The following is a 25,050-nucleotide window of genomic DNA, read 5'->3' as shown; positions in this document are numbered from 1 at the left end:
ATACTTCTTTCTAGATATGCTGTTGCATCGGCATAGGATTCAGTTATTTAAAAATACAGTTTCTTAGCCCAGCCCAAACCTGAAGACTGGATGGGCCAAACATTTTTTATTTTTAGCAAGTTTCCCAGGTGATTCTGATGTGTACTAGGCTTAGGAACAAATGTTACAGATTACAGTAAGGCTGGGTGGGTTACAATGAATGCTTGTGTAAATGAACTCCATTGCCAGTGTGGAGGTGACTAGGTAGTTAGATGTGGAATGGGAGAACAGTGGCAGTGAGGCTGCTGGGATGTTACCCATCTATGGGGAAGAGGACATGTACCAGCACCATGGTAGCTTGGACTATGGAAGAACAGACAGGGGAATACAAATTGGAGTGTTGCCAGTGGAAGAACTTATAGAACTGAAATCAGACAAGTGAGTTTGGGGAGATGTTTAGGGTTACCCAGACCTTTGGGTGAATGGTGATAACATTACTGGAAATATAGGAAGAAAAACACACCTTAAGGAGAAAATAAAATGCTTTCTGACTACTAAAGTAAGGATAAAGCAAAGACTCAGCTTTATCCTTGAGTTTTTCTTACTAGGTTAACTAAGGAAAAAATAGGTATCCGGTAACTGCTTTTGGACATTTTAAAAAGTTCTGCATTAGAATATGGAGAGTATGGCTGATCCAAAATGAATGTGTATGTGTGAGCAGATCTACAATGAATAAAACATTCTGGGATCCTACAAAATAGTTACTCTTCAGTAACTCTGTGTACAAGTTAGGGAATAAAGAATCTAAAATATGACTATTAAAAGAAAAGTCTTACCATCCACAGCAAGAGCTCTGTGCAAGAGGTCTTTTGCAGCTCGAACAACAGTGCTTACCACAGAGAGAGCTCTGCTACAGTTTTTATCTTCTTCATTGGCTTTACTCAGAAGCTGGGATTGTAAATCTCCATCAAATTCACTCCTGTAACAGGAGTAATACATGAGATTATTTTACATGGTAGGTAAAACATGATCTAACTCTAGTTAGATCAGAGCTCCTCACTTAAAGTTAAAAAAGTTAAAGTTGTAACCGTGCAATTTCAAGGAGTGACAGGACTTCAAAGAAAAATACAGCCGGATAAGGATATAAAGTTATTTTAGAATAAGACCAAAGAGAGTCTGTATCAGGAACTGATATTTAAATAAAGGCTTGAATTATGTTAAAAAAACAAAAAGCTGACGATAAAATATTCAGGCATAAGGAATAGTAAGATAAAGGTTCAGACAAGAACAAGACTGGCAAGTTCAAGGAACAGAATGAAGACGAGTGTGACTGGAATGAAAGGAGCGTGGAGGGTGACAGGAATCACACCATGTGAGCTCCATAAGCCTCCATAAGACCTTGCATTTCGTACTGGGATGGGAAGCTGTGAGGGGATCGTGAGCAGGGGCAGAACTTGGCCTGATGCATATTTCTGTGAAACCCTTCTGGCTGCACTGTGCAGACTGACTGCAGGAGGGCCACCAAAAAAGGTGGGAGGGAGACTGGGGGGAGACTGGGTTAGAAGCTATGATTGTTACGCAGGGGGCGGCAGTGATGGTTTGAACTGAACTGTTAATTATGGGAGTTAGAAAAGGTCAGACTTAGAACATTTTAAAAGCACAGCTGCCAGGACTTGGTGATAGAAAGAGGGAGAGAAACAGGGAAGTCAAGAAACTCCAAGGTGCTTGGCTCCAACCATGGATGGGGAGGAGCACTGTGACACATTAAACTACGATGTCTCACAGGTGACCTTAAGCATTGTTAAAGAGGACATGTTAAAAGCAGGTCATCTGGAGACCAATTACCTGCCTATAGAACCCAGGACCATACTTTACAAGAAGTGTGACTTTAGGCAAGGCATTTAACCCTCAACATGTCTGTTCCCTCATCTGTGAAGCAGGACAAGCGCCCACCTCACGGAGTTACTACAAGGACTAGCTAATAACACAGGTCATGCACTGAAAACACATGTGTTAAGAACACCTTGTTATGTATCCTAGGGCCCCAAGAACTAGACTCAGAGACATCAAAATATATTGCAGACTGGATAACAGAACCAAGGCAAAACTAGTACTTGGATAGAAGTGATCTGATCACTAATCTTTAGTATTTTTAAAAAAGAAATGAACTGAATGTTTTTAGTATTTTTGGTATTTTTAAAAAAGAAATGAACACACATGCCCAGGAGATAAAAATTTCGAAGATATTAAAGAAGTAACGACAAAAACATTTTAAAGCATTCACCTTTACAGTGAACAGTGAAAAAATAGAAATATATTAATATATATATATAAACCATGACCCTGGGATCATGACTTGAGCCAAAATCAAGAGTCAGACACTCAAACAACTGGCCCACCCAGGTGCTCCTATGTATTAATATGAGATCTTTTACACAAATCAGCACAAGTATGTGCAAGGAAGTTATGCTGCATAATTTAATTATAACTATGCATTTAGCATTTTTTACCTTGATATCAAACTTTATGTGTTCTGTTGCTTTAAAATGCCCCCTTCCCTGTACATACACACTTACCTATAGTACAGGATCTGTGGAATCTGTCCTCTGGTTTGATTTGTACCATTACTACTCAAGCTGCATGTGCTGAATGTGAATGTCACGCCGTCCGGGCACTGAACTGTGGTCATTCCTCCATCTCCATTGGCTGTACGACTTCCATAGTTCCTCAAGCGCACAGCATATTTAACATTTTCCTTCACAATAAAGATGTAAAACATGTTTATAATGTACAGAGGCTATAAAAAAAACTGGGCCAGTATACTGAATTTCTTTGTCCTATTTATAGATGATTTGGTTAAGCACATTTTTAATGAATGAAACAGGAAGATAACTCTTAATGATGTTTATTATTAAAAAAAAAAAACTGTACTAAGTACTTCGTGTGCTTTGATTAAGTTAATCCTCAAAATAACTTCATGAGGTAAGTACCATTACTATTCCTATTTTACAGATGAGGAATCTGAGACACAGAGAAGTTACGTAAGCCATCCAAAGGCACACAGCTATTAAGTGATGGAATGAGTATTTGAATATAGGCAGTTTGACTCTAGGCCCATAAAGAATACTAACCATAACAAAAGATTTAAAGTACATAATCTAATTATTTTTCTTTGATGAGTTTAACTTTTGAAATAATTTTAAGTGTGGGAAAAATAGTGGTGAATCTACTATATTTTATTTAAGAGACACTCAGAGATAGAAACAGATAGGTGGAGAAATGGGAAGAAATATCCATAAGCAAAAGTTGTCCCAAATAAGATGTACTGTGCATAGAAAATAATGAGATACAGACACTGGTGCCTTATGATCTATGATATACACTTCACAGTGAAAAGATTTTTTTTGTTTTTTGGTACCCTAACTCTTTTTGATGAGGCCTCTGATGAACTTCTCTTATCCCAGATTCTGTTCTATAATAAAAATTATAATTTACAGTTGAATTCAGAATTACTCCATTCATAACTACTTTAAGATTAGGTAGAGGCGCCTGGGTGGCTCAGTCGATTGAGCATCCGACTACGGCTCAGGTCATGATCTCACGGCTCGTGAGTTTGAGCGCCGCCTCGGACTCTGTGCTAACAGCTCAGAGCCTGGAGCCTGCTTTGGATTCCGTGTCTCCTTCTCTCTCTCTCTCTCTGTCTCTCTCTCTCTGCCCCTCCCCCACTCATGCTCTGTTTCTCTCTGTCTCAAAAATAAATAAACATTAAAAAAAAATTTAAAAAAGGATAAGACTTCTGTTTTGGTAAATAGTTATGTTACATGAAGTAATAAACAACTTTTATATAAAGTAATAGTAACTTTAATAGTTAATATGATCTATTAAGGCCATTTTTTAAAAAAGAGTTTGGCACAATAAGAGAAGAAAAGACAGGAACTAATATTTGCTGAGTTTCTATACTGTACTAGACATTGAGGCAAGTACTTTATTATTTAATTTCATCTGAACAACACTACAATGTAGGTACAATCCTTCTGAATCTTCAGATAAGCCTCAGAGTGGTTAAATAACATCTAATGTCTTTAAGCTATGTGAAAGTGCAGGCATCTGAAGCTAGTTCTGCCTGACTCCAAAACTAAACAATACTTTCTACTATACCAGACTTTAAGAGATCTTTTGCAAAAATACAATACAGTACAATATAAGGAGTATAGTAGTGACTCTATAAACATTTTAAGCATCACAAAAAGGAATACTTTTCATTACTTTTTAAGTAAACTACATAGTACCTCTTATTTATAAAAGAAACGTAACTGAAATTACCTTTAAAGGAACAACTTTGTCAAGTCTGATTTCAGCTATATCACTGGGTGAGTCATCTGTTGTATACGTTCCTTTGACTAATTCTAGAGATGTCCATCTGTGAGAATGAGTCGAATCTCCTGCATGTTCACTCTAATTAAAACAAAAACAAAACCCATCCTATTCTTAATTTTGTTTTATTGTTTTTAAGCAGTTTCTTTCCTTGCATATGAAATTATCCATTAGCATTTCCCCATATATAATGAAGAAAAAAAATTTTAGTAAATTATTTATTTTTATCTGATTTCCTGAGGAGTCTACAACCTAAATCATACAAATGGGCTTTTCTCATCTGATGTCTTAAAATGATTTCCACTTCTTCATAAGAAGAGTGCTAATCTAATTAAAGAGCCTAATGAAGTAGGACATAATTTAATTGCTAAAGAGAATCAAGATACAGATAGATTTCTATTTTTTATGAAATGATTTACATGGTAACTTTTTGTCCCATTTTAATAAAACTTTGTGAAAACTCAGGTAATTTAAATAATTTAGAGAATACAGCAAGATAGCTTAATCAATTAATGAAAACTATCTTTACTAAGAATAATCCATTTGCACTCTATGACAAAACTGCTTTAGTCATGGATACAGGTAATAATACTGATCTGAATACTGTTCTTGTTTCTAAAAAACTACAAAAGCAAAAAAATTACACAAAAGTTATAATCAGAGGCCTAGCTCTATAATTTCTAGTATTTTCATTTACCATCTCCCCTGTAAGTGCAAAAAATATGAGGCAGAAGTGATCCAGAATGGCACAGAAGCAATCATGCAGAATCACTCTTTCCATTTCTTTAATGTCTTCCATGACTAATGACTAATCTGCTAAACCCTCAAAGATTTGGACACTCTTACTATGATAATGGTAAGTCCTGATGCACAACTTACACATAAGATGACACTGTTAGAGTGGTACTTACGTCATCAACTAACACCTCTAATTCATATTCATGAATTCCACCTCCTCCATAGACAGAAAAACCAACCACAACTATTCCTGGTTTGTCTACTGAAAAACAGATTGCATCAGGGGACCCATTCCCAGTGTTCCAACTTCTTCCCTGACTTGTTTTTGTGAATCGGTTAGCACTGGCTTTAACAGAGTGGAGAGAATTAAGTCCATCAACCTATGAACAACAAAAGCAGTTACACATCAGTAGTCTGTACCTTAGTGTTAATAATATACCTACAACAAAACTATCTCCAAATTTCTAAGAAATTCAAAAAAATAATCTACATTTAAGAAGTAAGTGTGAAACTTTCTAAACATACATTCTATTAAGAGATTATATAGCAATAAAATTATATAGATTTTATCATTCTAAATTCACAAATCATCACGGGACAGTATTTTCTTCTCTTAGTCATGCATTTCACTTAATTTATAATGCAGAACTATAAACATGTAAGTCATCGCAGTCATACATATGAATGAACTGTATCACTCACTCTGAAAAGAAATACCAAAATTTCATCAACATTCTGTGGACCAACAGTTTTCAATCTATGTGACATAGAGCTCTAGGAATTCTGGAGAGAATTAAGAATTAAGAGGTGGACTAAGTTTCCCCTCTTCAGTGGGACTATCCCCTCCTCTTATCTGTGAGTTTTCAAGACTTCATTTGCAGAAAATACATATACAAAAGTGAATATATATACATAACTACAACATCATTAATTACAGACTTTCATTAGAGAGGATCAGTGAACTTATTTTGGATTGAAAGTGCTCTTTTCAATTACAGAGCCTGCTTTTGATCTAAGTTGGCTGTAGAAATTTGAAAGACCTATAAGAGGGAAAAAATTGAAGTTTATGATTCTAACAAGAATTTCAAACTATTCTGGGAAAGAAGGAAATATGGATGTCTAAGTCATGACCTTTGTAAATTTCCAAGTTCGTAGATTAGGCACCTGCAATCGGAGCATTCTTTCTCATTAGAAAGTTAAGTTCATATGGGGAAAACCAGATAGTAACCTTCTGAGGGGGACCTATGCATCAGACTTTCCTCCAGGATCTGGTACAGAAGGGAAGCCTATTATACAGGCTGAATGACCAAGTGAAAAAAAGACAAATTAAAATTTTCTGACAAGGGGCTCAATGACCTCCTAGACCAAAGTCAAAGTGAACTAAGAAATGGAGAAAGTGGTTCCTAAGGTTAAATACTAAACTCTGCTCAGGTGCATGTAATCATTCAGAAATCCTAAAGGCTAAACTGTCGCTATGAATTAGTAATGAGTACACACTGGATAAATTAATTTAGAATAGATTCCAAAATAAGTCTGCAAGTAAGAAAAAGCAAAGGCTAGGGATTATAAAAGCAAAAGAGAGAAAAGATGTTATTTGGCAAGCAACTGAGTACATGCTAACTAATCAACATTTATTTGAATGATATAAGATATTTTGCATTGTGACAGGATATTTAAAATCAACCTTCTGTCTGCATTTTGGGGAAAAAATTAGAAACATTCACTAAATTCAGTCAAAATGTTTAGATAAATTATATGGCAGAGCGAGCAGGACAGTGATATGATTAAAAATAATGTTATTTTATATAATGTGAAGCACTTTAAAACATATCAAAGTAGTTTTCTCAAACATACTAATATTCGATTCTTTTAAAATTTTGTGATAATAGCTGTGCAACAATGTGAATGTACTTAATGCCGATTTTCATAAAATTACTTTTTGCATTTTATGGGGTGCCTGGCTGGCTCAGTTGGGGGAGCATGTGACTCTTCATCTTGGGGTTGTGAGTCTGAGTCCCACGCTGGGTGCAGAAGTAACTATAAAAATAAATTAACTTAAAAAAATTACTTTTCCCATTTTATAGATGTCATTTGTCTTGTGTCAGTCAAGTGGGCAGAACTAAGGTTTAAACCTCTTTACCTTTTCCATACTGTGAGTTCCCTACTAGTAGCCCCATTTCTATTCCTCATGGGCCAGCAATGTGAACTATTTTGGAACACGGCAGTGAGGTTGTACAATGGGGCAAATAAGAGGAAAACATACAGTGTGTATCGCTGTGACGTCTTGGGGAAACTGGTGAGAGAGGAAGCAAGCAACAGCACAGAAGAGGTGTAAGGAAGGGAAAACCAAACAAACAGCCTGCTTGAAGGTTTTTTATTTTTATTTTTTAAGAAAACAGTACAAATAGGATTAAAATTAGTTTATACAAAGACAAAATATATGAAAAAAGAAATTACGTGGCAAGCTTAAACATGTGCTTATTATCCAGTCTCAAAATAAAACATCACCTCAGATCCCAGGGCTGATGCTGTCAGTTCACTGACAATACTGGCCAGCAATCCACAGGTGTTGGAAACCAGGTGAGAGGAGAAGAGCTCATTTTCTCTCCTCAGGCTGTTCCTGACTGGGAGCACAACAATGACCAGCATTTTCTCCAGAACTTCACGGAAGCTTGTCATACCTGAGATATTCTCTTCACTCTATGATAGATGGAAAAAAAAAAAAGTTCCAAATACTGCTTTATCTTCCTTCACCTGAGTACTCAATTGCAAAATCTTATCTTTCTAAATGACACCCTTAAAATTCAGGTTTGACTCTATGTCTAGAAATCCATCCAGTTGTATGTAGAACCACTGACTTTACTTTTACTGTTCTTTTTTCAATTATTAGTCTCTGTGTATCACAAAAGTACCACATATTTACAAGATGTATGTGTTTTTGTTAGCTTTGACTCATTTTCACTTACTCTCTTATTTAACTTCTCAATAATAATTATATATGACAGAAAAACACTCCTCCTATTTAAAAAGCTTTCTCAATAGGACAAAATTCCAATCTAAGATAATTATTTCTGGTATAGTTACAGGTAAAACAACTGGGAAAGTCTGTACAAATCTTTTTTCTAATAAAACTTTTTCTGTACATGCATGTAATAAAAATATGGAATTCTACTACAAATACCCCTATGCAGTTTTACAATTTCTTCTGTACTTGACTTCCTAAATGAAGATAAGACATTCCAACCTCTACCAATAAAAATTTCAAGATAAGAAATTATAAAGTCCCAACAAAGACCAAGGGGAAAACATAGGTCTTTTTTTCCAGAAACCAAGTGAAAAGATGATTAAATTAGTTGATGTCCAGCATGAACATTATTTATATTTTTTACCATCCTCAGTATCATTTAGCCCACTGTGGACACAGCGCAAAATGCATCCAATTTCATGAGGGGACAATTGTGACCAATGACCCAATTTTACTGTGGACTAGAGAATCAAACAATTTGGAATTTAGTTCCAGTTTCTTCATAGTGCCTTAACTTCTGTAAAATCAGGGAAACTATATACTCTGATTCAGTTATCAAAATCACCTAGTTGCACCCTGAATAGCCAAGTTTTTCCACAATACTTACATTCCATGCTGCTTTACAAGATACAGCAAATTCAACAGATTTCATAAAGTCATAAAATCTCAAGGTAGAAAAGGGTCTTTAAAGTTAAATCAGTCTTCCCAAGACAAATAAAATATGTAAATGAGGGTACATTCAACCCATTATAGAAAATTAAGTAACTTTTTAGTTAAAATAATCATGAGCATTATTTTAAACCACTCCCAACAGCTTTCCTTTTTGAGAGAGAGACAGAGACAGAGAGAGAGAGAGAGAGAAAATCAGGGGCAGAGACCAATGTGGGGCTCTATCTCACCACCGACAGGTGAGATCATGACCTGAACTGAAATCAAGAGTCAGATGCTTAATCAACTCAGCCACCCATGTGCCCCATCAACAGCTTTCTTAATGTGCAATCTTAAGCTAACAAAAAGTCACCTAGAAATAATCTTCCATCTTTGGCCCAAGAACTGAGAACCAAGATCAATGGAACAGAATAGACAACCCAGAAATGGACCCACAAATGTATGGCCAACTAATCTTTGACAAAGCAGGAAAGAATATCCAATGGAATAAAGACAGTCTCCTCAGCAAGTGGTGCTGAGAAAACTGGACAGCAACATGCAGAAGAATGAACCTGGACCACTTTCTTACACCATACACAAAAATAAAGTCAAAATGGATGAAAGACTTCAATGTAAGACAGGAAGCCATCCAAATCCTCGAGGAGAAAGCAGGCAAAAACCTCTTTGATCTTGCCCGCAGCAACGTCTTACTCAACACATCTCCGGAGGCAAGGGAAACAAAAGCAAAAATGAACTACTGGGACCTCATCAAAATAAAAAGCTTTTGCACAGCTAAGGAAACAATCAGCAAAACTAAAAGGCAGCCGACAGAATGGGAGAAGATATTTGCAAATGACATATCAGATAAAGGGTTAGTATCCCAAATCTATTAAGAACTTATCAAACCCAAAAAACAAATAATCCAGTGAAGAGATGGGCAAAAGACATGAATAGACACTTCTCCAAAGAAGACATCCAGATGGCCAACTGACACATGAAAAAATGCTCAACATCACTCATCATCAAGGAAATACAAATCAAAACCACAATGAGATACCACCTCACACCTGTCAGAATGGCAAACATTAACAACTCAGGCGACAACAGATGTTGATGAGGATGCAGAGAAAGAGGATCTTTTTTGTACTGCTAGTGGGAATGCAAACTGGTGCAGCCACTCTGGAAAACAGTATGGAGGTTCCTCAAAAAACTAAAAATAGAACTACCCTACAACCCAGCAATCGCACTACTAGGCATTTTTCCAAGGGATATAGGTGTGCTGTTTCGAAGGGACACATGCACCCCCATGTTTATAGCAACACTATCAACAATAGCCAAAGCATGGAAAAAGCCCAAATGTCCATCGATGGATGAATGGATAAAGACGTGGTATATATATATACAATGAAGTATTACTCGGCAATCAGAAAGAATGAAATCTTGCCATTTGCAACTACGTGGATGGAACTGGAGGGTATAATGCTAAGTGAAATTAGTCAGAGAAAGACAAAAAACCTATGACTTCACTCATACGAGGACTTTAAGAGACAAAGAGATGAACACAAGGGAAGGGAAACAAAAATAATATAAAAACAGGGAGGGGGACAAAACAGAAGAGACTCATACATATGGAGAACAAACAGGGTTACGGGAGGGGTTGTGGGAGGGGGGATGTGCTAAATGGGTAAGGGCCACTAAGGAATCGACTTCTGAAATCATTGTTGCACTATATGCTAACTAATTTGGATGTAAATTAAAAAAAATTAAAAACAAAATTAAAAAAAAGAAATAATCTTCCATCTTTAGATTATTTCTATTATTATTTGAATAAGATTACCACAAAACATCAATTCTTATGTAATTAGTTCTCCTGGCTTTAAAATAATAAATTCCTCATTTTGCTAAAATTGTAATTCTTCTAGCCTTTACATCACTTTAATTCTCCAGAAACTTTACTTTTTGGAACTTCTCAGAAAATTAGCTTTGGATGAAACTCAATCCCGAACTGTACTCCATAATCAATAACCTGGAAGGGCTTTATCAGGGGGATGGGTGGAGTGTATTTATTTAGTTACACCCACTTAGTTTCTAATTAGTAACTAACAAGATTAATACAAGAAGCTTCCCATATATTCTTAAAATGGAGTTAACAGTGTCAATGCTTTAGTTGAAGAACCTAACTGTATGAATGTATGTGTACATATGCACATATATGTGTACATAGATATGTAATATGTATAATATATAAAAATAAATAATATGAAAAAAATATATTTATTAGTACATCACTAGCCCCTTAAATTTAAAATTTTTTAAATGTTTATTCATTTTTGAGAGCGAGAGAGCGCGTGCACGTGTGCGCACACAAGCAGGGGAGGGGCAGAGAGAGAGGGAGACACAGAATCCAAAGCAGGCTCCAGGCTCTGAGGTGTCAGCACAGAACCTGACACGGGGCTCAAACTCATGAACTGTTAGATTATGACCTGAGCTGAACTCACACGCTCCACCAACTGAGCCACCCAGGCATCCCATTAGCCACTTAAACTTTAGAAAAGGGAACTCATTCACCAGTGGTGGGGAATGTACGCTGACACTTGGTTTCTGGAGGGCATTTTAACAATTTGTAGAAAGTCTTGAGGTGTTTTCCTTTTACTTAAGAATTTTTCTGCTCCTGATGACTTACTCCGGAAAAGTCATCATTAATATACATAAAAATGTAGTCAATGATATTTTTAGCAACACTGTTTAAAATAGTGGGAATAATCTAAATATATACATAGAGAGAGAAAGGACTCATTAACTATACTATGCTACATCCAAATGGTAGAATCCTGTATCTATTAAAAAGAGGGTAGGGGCGCCTGGGTGACTCAGTCGGTAGTGTCTGACGTCGGCTCAGGTCATGATCTCACAGTTCATGCGTTCAAGCCTCACGTCAGGCTCTGTGCTGACAGCTCAGAGCCTGAAGCCTGCTTCAGATTCTGTGGCTCCTTCTTTCTCTCTGCCCCTCCCCTGCTCAGACTGTGTCTCTTTCTCTCAAAAATAAATAAAAACATTAAAAAAAAAAGGAGGGTAGAATATGTACTACCTTCATAGAATATTGATAAAGACATACAAATACACAATTATTAACCATTAATAATTACCAAATGTTTGTAGAATTCCAAAAGAAAAACATAGAATTACCCATAACTTTATCACCTAAGTATTATTTTCATTTCTCAGTATTTTCTTACAAAATATGTATTAAATACATATTACAAGATATGTATGTCTTTTGCATACATATTTTACATAGTCATCTCAGTACACCATAGTCATACTAAAGTACATAAACTTTAGTCTCTGATTTTCTAACTAAAAAGTTTAAAAACATTGGCCTTGATATTAAATGTAAATAAAGTTATTTTTAAGGGCTGAACCTTTTTCTATCAAGTTGATATATCCAAATTCAAGTATTTCACTTAATGATGAACGTTTGGGACTCTAATTAAGGTTTTCCATTTTTCCTTTTAATAAAGTACACAAAAGGCTTCAGTCTTTCAATTATTCCCTTGGATAATTTACTTTGTAAATATTCAACAACATAATACTGAATTGACAATTTATCTTGTAAAAATATCCTCCAGTTTATAGACACTCCCCCATTGCCAATTCAAGAGCTGACTCCTGCCTCAAGTAGTACCTAATTATAATCCCAGTAAATAGAAGGTACACAATAAATACTTGATGAGAGACCGAAAGAAAAAGATTACTTAGATTAATTACATAATGCCAGGAACCATCATCAATAAGTTCAGGAGGTTTCCTCATAGTCTCACCAGTGTAGGACTTGATCAGAGAAAAAAACTCTTCATTTTTCTTAATTTTTTACAAATAAATTAGTACCTTAATTCATCCACATTTAATTTCTAGTAAGGCTTAAATTTTTCCCATAATGGCTTACTCTCTAAAGACCCTCTTATATTTACTCTTATTATTTCTACTGTAATTCTACAAAGTATTATTAACCGCAAATTTTCTTCCCATCCTGCTATTGTCCTTCATTTCTATATGTCACTTAAATTTTTCTCATTATTTTTCTGTTGCTTCAGTCAACAGAAAATTGCTATTGTATAATTAGGATAACTATTCTATTTTCTACTGCTTTTTTTGGCTTTCATTTTAAAGATTACTCCTCATCAACTTGATAGTATTATATATGGTTTTCATGTGTATTTAAGTTAATTTTTCTCCATAGTACTTTCTAATAAACCAGAAACAGTTTCTAAAGCATGTTTCCTGTGACTATTGTTTTAGAGTACTTATTTTAACACACCAGAATGTTATAGAAAAAAATGTCTCAAAAATTTACTTATTTCCCTAAGAATTCTATCTCAGCAATCTAAAATAAGAGAATATACAAGTTTGCTTATAGTATCTGCAACTTTCAAATGGTTTGGCAAATAATATATGTGAATATTATGTGAATAATATGTGAATAATATGAATAATACATTAATTCACTGTGCAACTCTCAAATTTTTTATAGGTTAGGTTTCATTCAAAATAAAAAAATGAGAGAAAGAATATTGCAAATTTACAGGTAAACATGAGAATTTTTTCCCCTGAATTTTAGCTCTTCTTGTGAAACACATACTTATTTGGTAAATATCAATATAGAAGAATAAGCACCAACTTAAATATGCCCTCCATTTACTTCAGTATAAAAGATACTTTGGGATACTACCTGGCTGAGCTTTTCCATATGTGCTACCAAAAGGGGGAACCGGTGAACTAGTGTTGAGTCATTCTCTGTGCTAACTTGTTTAACAATTGATCGTAATAGTACTTCTCCATCATATGCAATAGGGAAGATGGAAGTCAGCTTAACAGAAGTGTGGCACAGAGCTGACATAACAGCTGCAAGCAATCGGCTACTTGAAGTCTTGAAGTTTGCTTCCTGGATATCCTTTAAAAAAAAAGAAAGATGAGCCCATCAAAGAAATATGGCATCAGTTTAATCCAAATGTTTGGATACACAAAAGTTAAACAATTTTTAAATCATACCAAAGTTTTCTAGCACTCATTTTAATTGCCTTGATATATAATTTAATTACATCAATACTTTTAAACACAACTGTTTAAGTTACTATCCAATGAAGATGTAAAATTATTAACTATGGTCAAATATCAGCCTCCTATTCTCCATTCAATGAGTTTATATATCCTCAGAATCTTAGTCCTCTCTAGCACTATGCTCAAAGAATTACATCAAAAAGGCCCCAATTAGTATATACCTAAGACATGTCCAGTAACAAGCACTGAAACAATTTTCCTCAAATAATTACTGATTTAAATTATAATTCTGTGCAACTATAACATTTCACTAATGGTAATGTAGCATAATGAATTACTATAATAAACATTCCACTAAGGTTACAAAATATGTCATCACATTATATATCTGTTCAGAAAATTAACAGCATACTTGTAAAATTTTGTAACAAAATATTAAAAACTTATCAAGACATGATATCCTAATTCACAAAAACTGTGTATACGTTATTTAGTTCATCAAACATCTGTACTACAAATTCAGGTTAACAGCAATATCCTATATGTTAAACCAACATTTGTTAATGCTAGCCTGTTCTGTAGCCAGTTCAGTAGTAAAGAAAACCATATGAGACTGGACAGGTTGAGAGAGTAAGTTGTGCACCAGTCCAGGCAATAACCTTATCTCAAGAAATTGAGTGGTAAAATACACTACTCTGCTATAGGTCATCAATGAATCTGGAGAACACTATGAGTGAAATAAGCCAGTTATAGCAAGCCAAAATACTGCATGATTCCACTTATATGCAGTGTCTGCTCACAGAAGCAGAAAAGAGTATGGTTAGGATGAGGGGGAAATGGGGAGCTGGTATTCAACAGGTATAAAGTTTCAGTTATGAAAGATGAGTAAGCACTAGTGATGTGTTATACAACACTGCATCTGCAGTTAACAATATCATACTGTATGCTCAAAATCTAAGAGGGAGATCTCATATTAAGTGTTTTTACCACAAAGAAATACATTTTTAATGACAAGAATAAATTCAGTATGTAAACAGCTAAAAAAACAGTAATAATAAAATAAAAACAAAGTTGCCTACCCCGATGTCATCCCTAGAATATCTTTCAAATAGGCTAGGATGCCCTGGTGATGACAGTGAACTTTCTTAGGGGAGAAGGTGCTAGAATTTCCTCTACAATGCTGAATAGAAGTGGTGACAACAGTCACCTTGTGCCTTACTCCCAAACTTAGAGGAGTATTCAGTATTTCACCATTAAGTTTGATATTAACTATACATTTTTCTCTAAAGATCCTTTATAATCATAGCTTGAGGAAGTTTCCTTAAATCCTAGTTTGCATGGAAGTTTTCACCATTGAATAAGTGCCAATTTTGTCACATTTTCTGTATCTATTGAGACAATTATACAATTTCCCCAGTTTATTCAGTTAATATGGTGAATTACATTGAATTTTGAAAGTTTAACCTTGCATTTCCAAGAAAAACCCTACTTGGTGTGATATATTTTTTATATTGCTGGATTTGATTTGATAATATTGTTAAGAGTTTTTGCATCTATGTTTCTGAGTAAAATTTGTACTAATATGTTCTTTTAATATCTTTGTCAGGTTTTGGTATCAGTATAAGGCTAACTTGACAAAATCAGTTGGGAAATGTTGTCTCCTATGTCTTCTGAAAGAATTTGTAAAAGATTGATATTGTTTCAGGTTTGATAGAATTCACCAATAACAATATCTGGGTCTGGAGTTTTCTTTGTGGGAAAGTTTTTGATAATGAATTCAATGTTTTAATGAATAGAAGGCAATTCAGATTTTTATATTTCTTATTGTGCTAGTTTTGATTAAGCTATATTTTTCAAGAAATGTGTCTACTTTACCTAAATTATAAGTTATTGGTATAAAGCTGTTCAAAATATTCTTTTATCATTTTAATGTCTGTTTGGATCTATATTGATATTCGCTATTTCATTTTTGATAATGGCATTTTGTGTTTTTTCTTCATCTCTGGTCTCTCAATCAGACTTGCTATGAGTGTATTAGTTTGGTTTTAATTTTGAAGAACCAACTTTCGGTCAGTTTTCTCTATTTTTACTTTACTGATTTCTGCTCTTATCTTTATTATTTCCTCCCATTATCTTTATTACTTTCTTCTTATTTTGGTTTGCTAATTCTTTCTGACTTCTTTAGGAAGAAACTTAGATCACTGATTTTAAACCTTTCTTCTTTGCTAGTATTATCATTTAAAGGTATACATTTCTTGGGGCACCTGGGTGGCTCAGTTGGCTAAGTGTCCAACTCTTGGTCTCAGCTCAGGTCATGATCTCACAATTTGTGGGATCAAGCCCCAAGTCGGGCTCCGTGCTGAGAGTGCAGTGCCTGCTTGGGATTCTCTCTCAAGATAAATAAATAAATATTTTAAAAAGTATAAATTTCCCTTAGCTACATCTCACAATTTCTGATGTTAAACTTTTATCTTTCAGTGCAAAATATTTTCAAGTTTCCTTTGGATTTCTTTGATTCACTGGTTACTTAGAATTATTGTCTATTTTCCATATATTTAGTGCTTTTCTCAATATATTTTGCTATTTATTTTAACTTTAGTCCTATTATGGTCTGAAAACTTTTAATCTTAATCTTTTGAAATTACTAAAACTTATTTTATGGCTTAGCATATGATCTATCTTTGTGAGCAAGATATGTATAGTTGAAAATAACATGTATTGTGCACTTGACATTCTGTTTTATAAATGTCAGTAAAGCCAATGTGGTTGATAATGTTGTCCAGATCTTCTATTTCCTTACTGATTTTTTGGTTTAGTTGTTCTATTAATTGCTAACAGGAGTGTCGAAGTCTCCAACTATCACTGTGAATTTGTCTATTTCTCCCTTTAGTTCTGCCATTTTTTTGCCTCAAGCATTTTGAAACTGTGATTTGGGGCATACACATTTATGAGGCTTGTGGTTTCCTCATGAATGAATGATGTTAGCAAGCAAGTTCACTCACAGCTCTTTCTCCTGACCATTCTGCACATAAGGAGGCTGCAGGAGCTGCCCTTCTAGTGCTGTCCTTGCTCTTACACACTTGCTCACAACTATTCTTGCTCTTACACACACATGCTCACTCAGATTCAAAAAGCAAATCAGCAACTGCACAATGTGCCTGCCAAGTTTATAAGTAAAAATGATAAAGCAAACAGAAAAAAAAATGTCTTTGAACTTTATTTAAGTCACATATACCAAACCAATGTCCTAATTTACCTTTTATAAAAGTTAGAAAGATTGAGGCAACAGCACTTTAAAGAGTATTAAGTAACATATCATATTTTCAACTAACATTTTACAAACTTAAATTACCTGATCCAGACAATTCAGCAGATCACAAAGGCAAGCCCACTGTAAGGCAGGAGTTGGGTAGAAAGAATGAAAACAGGCAGTAAAGGTATTATGACACTCTTGAAGGACAGCTTCTAGGAGACTCAAAGGTTGACTGAGATATCCTTGAGGATCATTATCCAACTTCACCATGCAGTGATCAACTCCTTCTGATAAAATTTTTCTTAACAAAGTTCTGGTTTTTCCAATACATTCTGCTAATTTGCTAGTTTCTTCCACAACTGCTTTTCCGGTAGCTTTGAGGGAACAAAGCAGATTGCTAATTAAATAGGATAATAAATATGGATGGAGACATTTAATATAATTCAAGTAATTTCCTATGTAACTAGAGATCACAAGTACCCATAACCTAGAGATGGAACAATTTAGAGATTAAATGCGATCCAAAATTATTTCTTTTAAAAATCTAAGTAGGAAAAAAAAATGACCCTGAAACATTGGTTTCAGCCTCTAGGTCCAAATGAGTTGTTCAAAAGTTTTCTATTTGACCAAATCTGTTTAAAATAATACTTTATTAGAGTAATTTTTAGCCTGACATGACTTTTTGTTATCAGCATAACATGTAATCTATTTTACTCTTCGTAAGTAAATATATAAAGGTCACAAAAGCTGACTTTCTCCCCTCATTTTTGGAGGTTAAAGGCAGCTGGGGATCTTAAATTCCTGGTTTTCCCATATAGACCTTCTCAATGTCTCAAATATTTTCTCCCTAAAGTCATTTAAAAAGAAGCTTCATACCTGATACTGGGTAAATTTCACACGTATAGACACGCAATAACCTCAGACAACAGGTACCCACAAAGCGCAGTCTCTCTAAATCTAGAAGTGTCGCTGTGAACTGGAATCCTTTTAATCCTCTAAGTTCTTCAACTCCTAAGACTAAGGTGGTCCAACTCCAGTGAAGAATGCTCAATAATGACTCAAAACATTCCTAATCCAGAATATGAAAAAACAGGTAACAGTTAGTTCAAATGATCCATAGGTTGAATCAAATGGAAAGATGGCATCAACTTCAAAACTTTATTTGAACTTTTTTACTGTGTTTTGATTAGTGCAAATAATAGACATTCTATTAGTTCATTTACCACATTACCATTAGGAGTACCTTTGAAGCTTGGCAAAAAAGGTACAGTAGTTAGGCATCTATAAAAACAACATTCTTCAATATTTGCCTATTTAAAAATACATTAAATTGTTTTTTAATGTTTATTTATTTTTGAGAGAGAGACAAGAGTGTGAGTGGGGGAAGGGCAGAGAGAGAGGGAGACACAGAATCCAAAGCAGGCTCCAGGCTCTGAGCTGTCAGTGCAGAGCCCAATGTGGAGCTTGAACTCACAAACTGTGAGGTCACGACTAAAGTCAGACACTTAACTGAGTAACCCAGGCACCACTAAAAATACATTTTTAAGTTTCCCTGCTATCAACCTATCTAGTTTATCATATAAGTAAGGAAAAAAATAAAAAATATTTACAAATCTATGTTTACTTGAAAGCAAAATTAAACTCTACACTGTTGCTGTAGTATTGCATTTCTAGTTGTTCTGCAATACTTAGTGTATCCTATGAAAATTTTAAAAAGATGCAAAATTTTATCATTACAAACAAGAAGGTTGTATAGCATACTGTATGAAAGACTCGTAAGTCTGTGTATATATAAAAAATGGTCTGAAAGGATATACATCAAAATGTAAACAGTAGTTATATGGGGTAATAACAGAGTGACAGGGAAAGAACTTTAGGGTACTTTTAATATAGTTTTATCCCTACTCTACCCTATTCCAAACCAGGGATGTGTACTAATCTTGTGATTTTAAAAAAACTAATACAAAAAGGAAAAAAAAAGCATTCTCCCTATGCATTTTACCAACATGAAAGACTACTGACTACATTAATGAATCACATTCATATAGTGCCTTACAATTAAAAAAGCATTTTTGTATCCCTATGTCAACAGAAATTCATACTGATGCTATCAGTTTATTTAAATAACTTGCATAAGAACGCTCAACTAGTACAGGACAAGAACTTAACTCAGACTTCCCATGATCTCTCAGTTACATCATGTTGGCTTTCCATTCTACACTAGTAACCCCAGTAATGTGGCATAGTTTTGAATGTAGAATGCGGATGGTCAAGTAGTTCAACAGAGCCCTGAGTTAAATATACAACTCTTCTATTTAGCTCCTCAAGCATTAGATTAGCACTTTTTAGTCAATTGTCAGCCTTAACTTTTCCTTCACTTTCTCCTTCAGCACATGTATTCATACAAGATTTACTAGAAAACCCACCGGTTATTTCAGTTCATGTTTAAGTTCATGTTAAAGTCAGCCAACATCTCTATTTTCCCATTATTTAAAGTACATATTATTTATTCTTTGCCCTGGGATGTCAGTGCTAATCTAAAAACAAATCTGAGTTCATAAAACTATGTTGAGATAAACTCTCAGAAGGGTGGCTAACCGCCAAACATCTCAAAATGAAATGGAGCACTGGACAAAGAACCTGAAATTTTAAAAAAAATGGCTTACCACTGAGACAGTTCTTGCAAAAGATCTCTTTAAAATATGTACAGGTTCGCTGGTTTGCTGTTTGCCTTTTGAGGCACTACCATCACTGGTTGGAAGTCTGAAAGTAGCAGATACACATAAATTTATGTTAGAAGGTCCAATGACACTTTTCAGAATATACATTTTTGAAATAGCAAAATATGCTATTAAATATTAAGTGCTATATAATTAAAACATCATTTAATCAGTGTACCCAGAAGTAGTCCAAGCAACTTGCTATGTTCATAATGCTATATATTACAAATACTAACTATAATAAATTGCATAAAAACAAACAAAAATCCCTTCCTGGGAAAAGTGAGGTTTAAACCACCTAGATTTTTAAAAGTGATTACTAGGAAAGGAAGACATAAGAGACAGTTAATGCTCTAGAGGTGTTTCTTTAGATTTTTTACTACTCAAAGAATGACATTTTTTTTTAGCGAGGGTTACCTATTTGAATTCTTCATTCTAAAAATTGAGTAATTATTGAGTAAATTATTGAGTTTAGAAACAGGTAGACAGACACATAGGCATATGCTTCCATAAATGTCTCAAATACCATAAAGTAATTAAAATTCTTAAATAATGTTACAAATATAATAAGTACTATCCCATGGACAAGTTACTGTTTCATACTTCAAAAGTGGAAACTTTTAGCAGTAAGGGATTTTCTAATTCATTCCATCACAAGACAAACAGGAAACACAAAACAGCAGCAAATCAATCAGGCCTGCATCTGAAATCCCTATCGAACACCCCAATATCATTTCTCTAAGACAAATTTTTATTACTTTATAATATTCTGAAATAGCTATGAAAATCTACAGATTAAAATATTGTTAATGGCATAATACAGATAGTCTGAGTCATGAGGTAAAGTTTCAAATCATGCTCAAAGTAGAAAATGTTTAAAAATATACAAAATATTAAATTAAGTGTTTTTGTTAAAAGTAGCTATATTTCTTCTGGTATGTTATAGTTTGCTGAGTGCTTCAAGTGATTTCTCTCATTATGTCATATATTTTATAGTATCCTAGCTCATTATAACAGGGGAACAAACCATATTAATTCACTGTAAATATGCTAAATACCTGTATAATAATTGAGGTATCTGACCAGCATTAACATCTGTACCATTATTTGATTTCTTCGAACTCTTAAATTGAAAAACAACCCTAAGAAGAGAAAAAATAACAATGACACCAAAAAACAACATGATTCGAGATTCATGAAAGAAAATAAGAAATCTGACAACTGCCTTTTCAAATACATGTTAATGCACAGAGATCCATTCTTTAAGAAAAAAACCTACAAGTAAAAAGGAATTGTTTTTATTTTGGTTCACGCTCTGAGTGGCTTAAGGAATAAAATGAAGGAAATGAACCTGATCAGGCAGCCATGGGTAAGCGGCAGGTCCCTCCAGCTCAACTTTAACCAGAACAATAAGCAAGTAACAAAATATTTCAACTTACAGTTTAAAATGTGCTCAACCACACACATGATACCTTCTATTTAAAGCAGCTTTAAACTGCTGTGATACTCCAAAGTTCAATGAACTGCATGTGGAATCATGAGGTCTAGGACCAAGGCAGTCTCCCTGGTGCTAACACGTAATCTTACAGTAAGTAGAAAGGGATACATTACAGCTGACTTGATTCTTCTATGGCATTCTACTTGAACATTCAGGAACAAAGATTCCACCTCTTACATTAGTCTGTTCTGTTTCTGGTCAGCTCTGTTATGAATAGAACATAACTATTTGAAATATACTGTTACATAATTTCACTCATGCTCAAGAAGAGTAAGAGTAAACTGAATTTCTCTTCTAAGTAATGGTCCTTCCAAACACACAAAATCAGAGTACTGAGAATAAAGAAGGATGGAGTTAGAGTCAAGAGATTCCAGGTCTAGATTTGGTTCTGCCACACAGCAGCGATATGATGTGAAGCAAATCACTTCACTTTCTGTCTCTTTATTCCCCTGAGAGGAAAACAGGGCTAATAATGGCTTCACGTAATTGTTGAGGCCATCAAATGAGAATATAGATATGAAAGTATTTTATAAACTGAAAAATGCTCTATATATGAAATTTAAGCAGTAAATTTCCCTACATTTTATTAAAACTGTACCATCTCATATTGCCAAAGCTCTGCAATTTATAAACTGCTTTCATAAGAACTATCAAACTGCACAGCAAGTATTTATTCCTTTTTTTATGGTTTCCAAATTCCTCATTTACCTTGTCACTTTATATAATTTCTAATTGGTAATAAGTTCTTAAACAATATAACACCCAGAAATACATACAAATGACAAATGGCAAGAGCAAAGAATAGCAGTCCTATTGTCTCCCTGTTCTGTCTAGACCTTAAATTTGGCATGAGATCACATAAACCTAAATGTTTGGCAGTCATATTATATTCTAGTCTTACTAACATTTTTACCTTACCGAAAGACCTCTGAGCTTTTAAAACAATATTCCACTAACAAAAATGAGAGCTGCTTAAGTAATACTTAAACATTCTGCTTACCCATCATCTGTGGTAATAGAAGCTTGTCCATGAGATCCACAGTCACTGCTGGGTCCAGACACTCGAGCCCATGCTACATACCACCATCCAGCTTGCAAGAGAACTGGCTCATCAAACATCATTGCATACTTTTCTCTGAGAGAAAAATTAGTGAGTCAAAGACAATGCCTTTGCCCTGCTACATGCATGTGTTTATTGGTTTTATTTATTATTAAAAAAATTTTTTTAATGTTTATTTATTTTTAAGAGGCAGAGAGAGACAGAATGTGAATGGGGGAGGGCAGAGAGAGAGGGAGACACAGAATCCGAAGCAGGCTCCAGGCTCCAAGCTGTCGGTACAGAGCCCGATGTGGGACTTGAACTCACCAGCTGTAAGATCGTGACCTGAGCCAGTCAGACGCTCAACCGACTGAGCCACCCAGGCACCCTGCATTTATTGGTTTTAAATCCTTTATAAAAAAAAGCATGAAATACATTGTATAATATTCTTATTAAACATCATTAAAAACCTTCTATTTAAAAAAGTCTGGGGGCGCCAGGGTGGCTCACTCGGTTAACCATTCAACTCTGCATTTCAGTTCAGATCATGATCTCACTGTTTGTGAGTCTGAGCCCTGCATCAGGTTCTGCACTGACATGTTGAGCCTGCTTGGAATTCTCTCTCTCTCTCTCTCTCTCTCTCTCTCTCTCTCTCTCTGCCCTTCCCCCACCCTCTCTCAAAGTAAATAAATAGAGGCACCTGGGTGGCTCAATCGGTCAAGCATCTGACTTTGGCTCAGGTCATGATCTCACAGCTCATGGGTTTGAGCCCCGTGTTGAGCTCAGTGCTGACAGCTCAGAGCCTGGAGCCTGCTTCGAATTCTGTGTGTGTGTGTGTGTGTGTGTGTGTGTGTGTGTGTCTGTCTGTCTGCGTCTCCCCCACTTGCACTCTCTCTCTCTCAAAAATAAATAAACATTAAAAATAAATAAACTTAAAAATAAAAGTCTAAAAAAAAAAAGAGTGCATACATGCACTCCAATGTTCATGGTAGCACTACCAGCAATAGCCAAAGTATGGAAAGAGTCCAAATGTCCATCAACTGACGAACAGATAAAGAGGATTATTAGTCATTGATCAAAAAGAATGAAATCTTTCCATTTGCAACAGCATGGATGGAACTAGACTGTATTATGCATGCTAAGAGAAGTAGTCAGAGAAAGACAAAATCATATGATTTCACTCATGTGGAATTTAAGAAACAAAAGAGATGAACAGAGGGGAAGGGAAGCAAAAATACGATAAAAACAGAGAGGAAGACACACCCCAAGAGACCCTTAAATACAGAGAAGAAACTGAGGGTTGCTGGAGAGGAGGAGGGTGGGGGAACGGGCTAAATGGGAGATGGGCATTAAGGAGGAACTTGTTGGGATGAACACTGGGTTTTATATGTAAGTGATGAATCACCAAATTCTACTCCTGTAATCATTATTACACTATATGTTAACTAACTTGGATTTAAATGAAAATAATAATAAAATTTTTTTTAAAAAAAGAAGAAAAAATTAAAGGAAGAGAAAAAAAAAAGGTGTCTGGCTGGCTCAGTTAAAAAAGCACACAACTCTTGATCTCAGAGTTGTGACTTTGAGCCCCATGTTGGGTATAGAGATCACTGAAATAAATAAACACACAAATAAACAAAAAAAAAGTCAGAAAAAAATTAAAAAGTCTTGACAAGAACACACAAATAATAATAGTCATTTGTGTTGTGGTGATGACACCCCTCAACCTTGAATTCTACAACTTGCTTAAATGTTATAAAACTTTCATATTAAAATAACGCAAAATCTTTTAATTGTTGTTAAAAACAAACAAACAAACCATGCCAGTGTCATTGGAAAATGAAACTCTGAATTTTAGTTTTAAAGTTCATTTATTTAAGTCAAGTTTTTTCAGAGGTAGCATATTAAGAAAATGGTTTTGGAGTCAGATGGCCAGAATTCAAGGCTCAGCTTCACAACACTAGTTGTGTGACCTTGGGCAAATTATTACACCCTCTCTGTGACTCAGTTTCTTCATCTGAAAATAGGGATGAAGATGAGGTCTAGATCACAGGATTGTTCTGAAGATTGAGCAAATTCAAATAAAGTGTTGGAACTGTGCCCGTCACATAGTAACTACACAAAAAATTTTACTAAAATAAAAGGAGAAAGCATGTATATAAATAAGGACATCTGATAAAGATACACACAAGTTTTAGTTCCAGGTAATGGAGTATAGTGGTTGTAGCTGGGAAACTGGGATAGAAAAAAGAATCAAGGGTATTTGAGGAAGGGGACAAATTCACACACTGTAGAGGTATGAAGGTACACAACAGCGCCTGAAAATGACAGGGAGTCCAGTCAGGTTAAAGCATTAAGACAGATAAAAACGATTAGTAGGAAGTTAAAAAAGATGCTACAAATGATTATGGAAGTCCTTTAATGCTAGCTGTAGGAACCTGGGCTTTGTTAGTCGGCAAATAAATACACTCTACATGATTCTCTATATGTGAAACAATATTATTTTTGACCCATAATTACATGTTCAAAAATAAATGCTGAATGACAATGGCATCTTAAGGCTTTGTTAAAAATTAATCAATTAACTTTTCCTGATCTTCATTTTTTGTCACATAAAATATGACTGAAAAGTATCTCCTGACATTGGTAAATGCTTGAAGTGAAAAAACAGTCAGAATTTTCTTTAAGTTTGCTGTTTTGTTCTCAAAGTACGTATCT

At 34.8% G+C, this 25,050-nt stretch overlaps 1 protein-coding gene across 14 annotated transcripts in view; it reads right to left on the bottom strand.

Annotated features, from left to right (window-relative positions):
* MYCBP2 (MYC binding protein 2) overlaps window positions 1–25,050 on the bottom strand; it is a 282,639-nt gene that overhangs the window by 122,157 nt on the left and 135,432 nt on the right. For all 14 annotated transcript variants that reach the window (XM_078432585.2, XM_078432586.2, XM_060636897.3 and 11 more), the window contains 11 exons: window positions 22,294–22,428; window positions 20,854–20,937; window positions 19,742–19,838; window positions 17,952–18,144; window positions 17,175–17,449; window positions 13,494–13,715; window positions 7,600–7,791; window positions 5,265–5,471; window positions 4,303–4,434; window positions 2,556–2,734; window positions 816–958 (listed from right to left, as the gene is read on the bottom strand). In XM_078432585.2, the coding sequence (XP_078288711.1) occupies window positions 816–958; window positions 2,556–2,734; window positions 4,303–4,434; window positions 5,265–5,471; window positions 7,600–7,791; window positions 13,494–13,715; window positions 17,175–17,449; window positions 17,952–18,144; window positions 19,742–19,838; window positions 20,854–20,937; window positions 22,294–22,428 (1,859 nt within the window). The remainder of the gene's footprint in view (window positions 1–815; window positions 959–2,555; window positions 2,735–4,302; window positions 4,435–5,264; window positions 5,472–7,599; window positions 7,792–13,493; window positions 13,716–17,174; window positions 17,450–17,951; window positions 18,145–19,741; window positions 19,839–20,853; window positions 20,938–22,293; window positions 22,429–25,050) is intronic.

The sequence above is a fragment of the Panthera onca genome, chromosome A1 (genome assembly GCF_046562875.1).
Source record: "Panthera onca isolate mPanOnc1 chromosome A1, mPanOnc1 haplotype 2, whole genome shotgun sequence".
NCBI lineage: Eukaryota > Metazoa > Chordata > Mammalia > Carnivora > Felidae > Panthera > Panthera onca.
The sequence above is the reverse complement of the archived record's forward strand: the minus strand, read 5'-3'. Positions and strand labels throughout refer to the sequence as shown.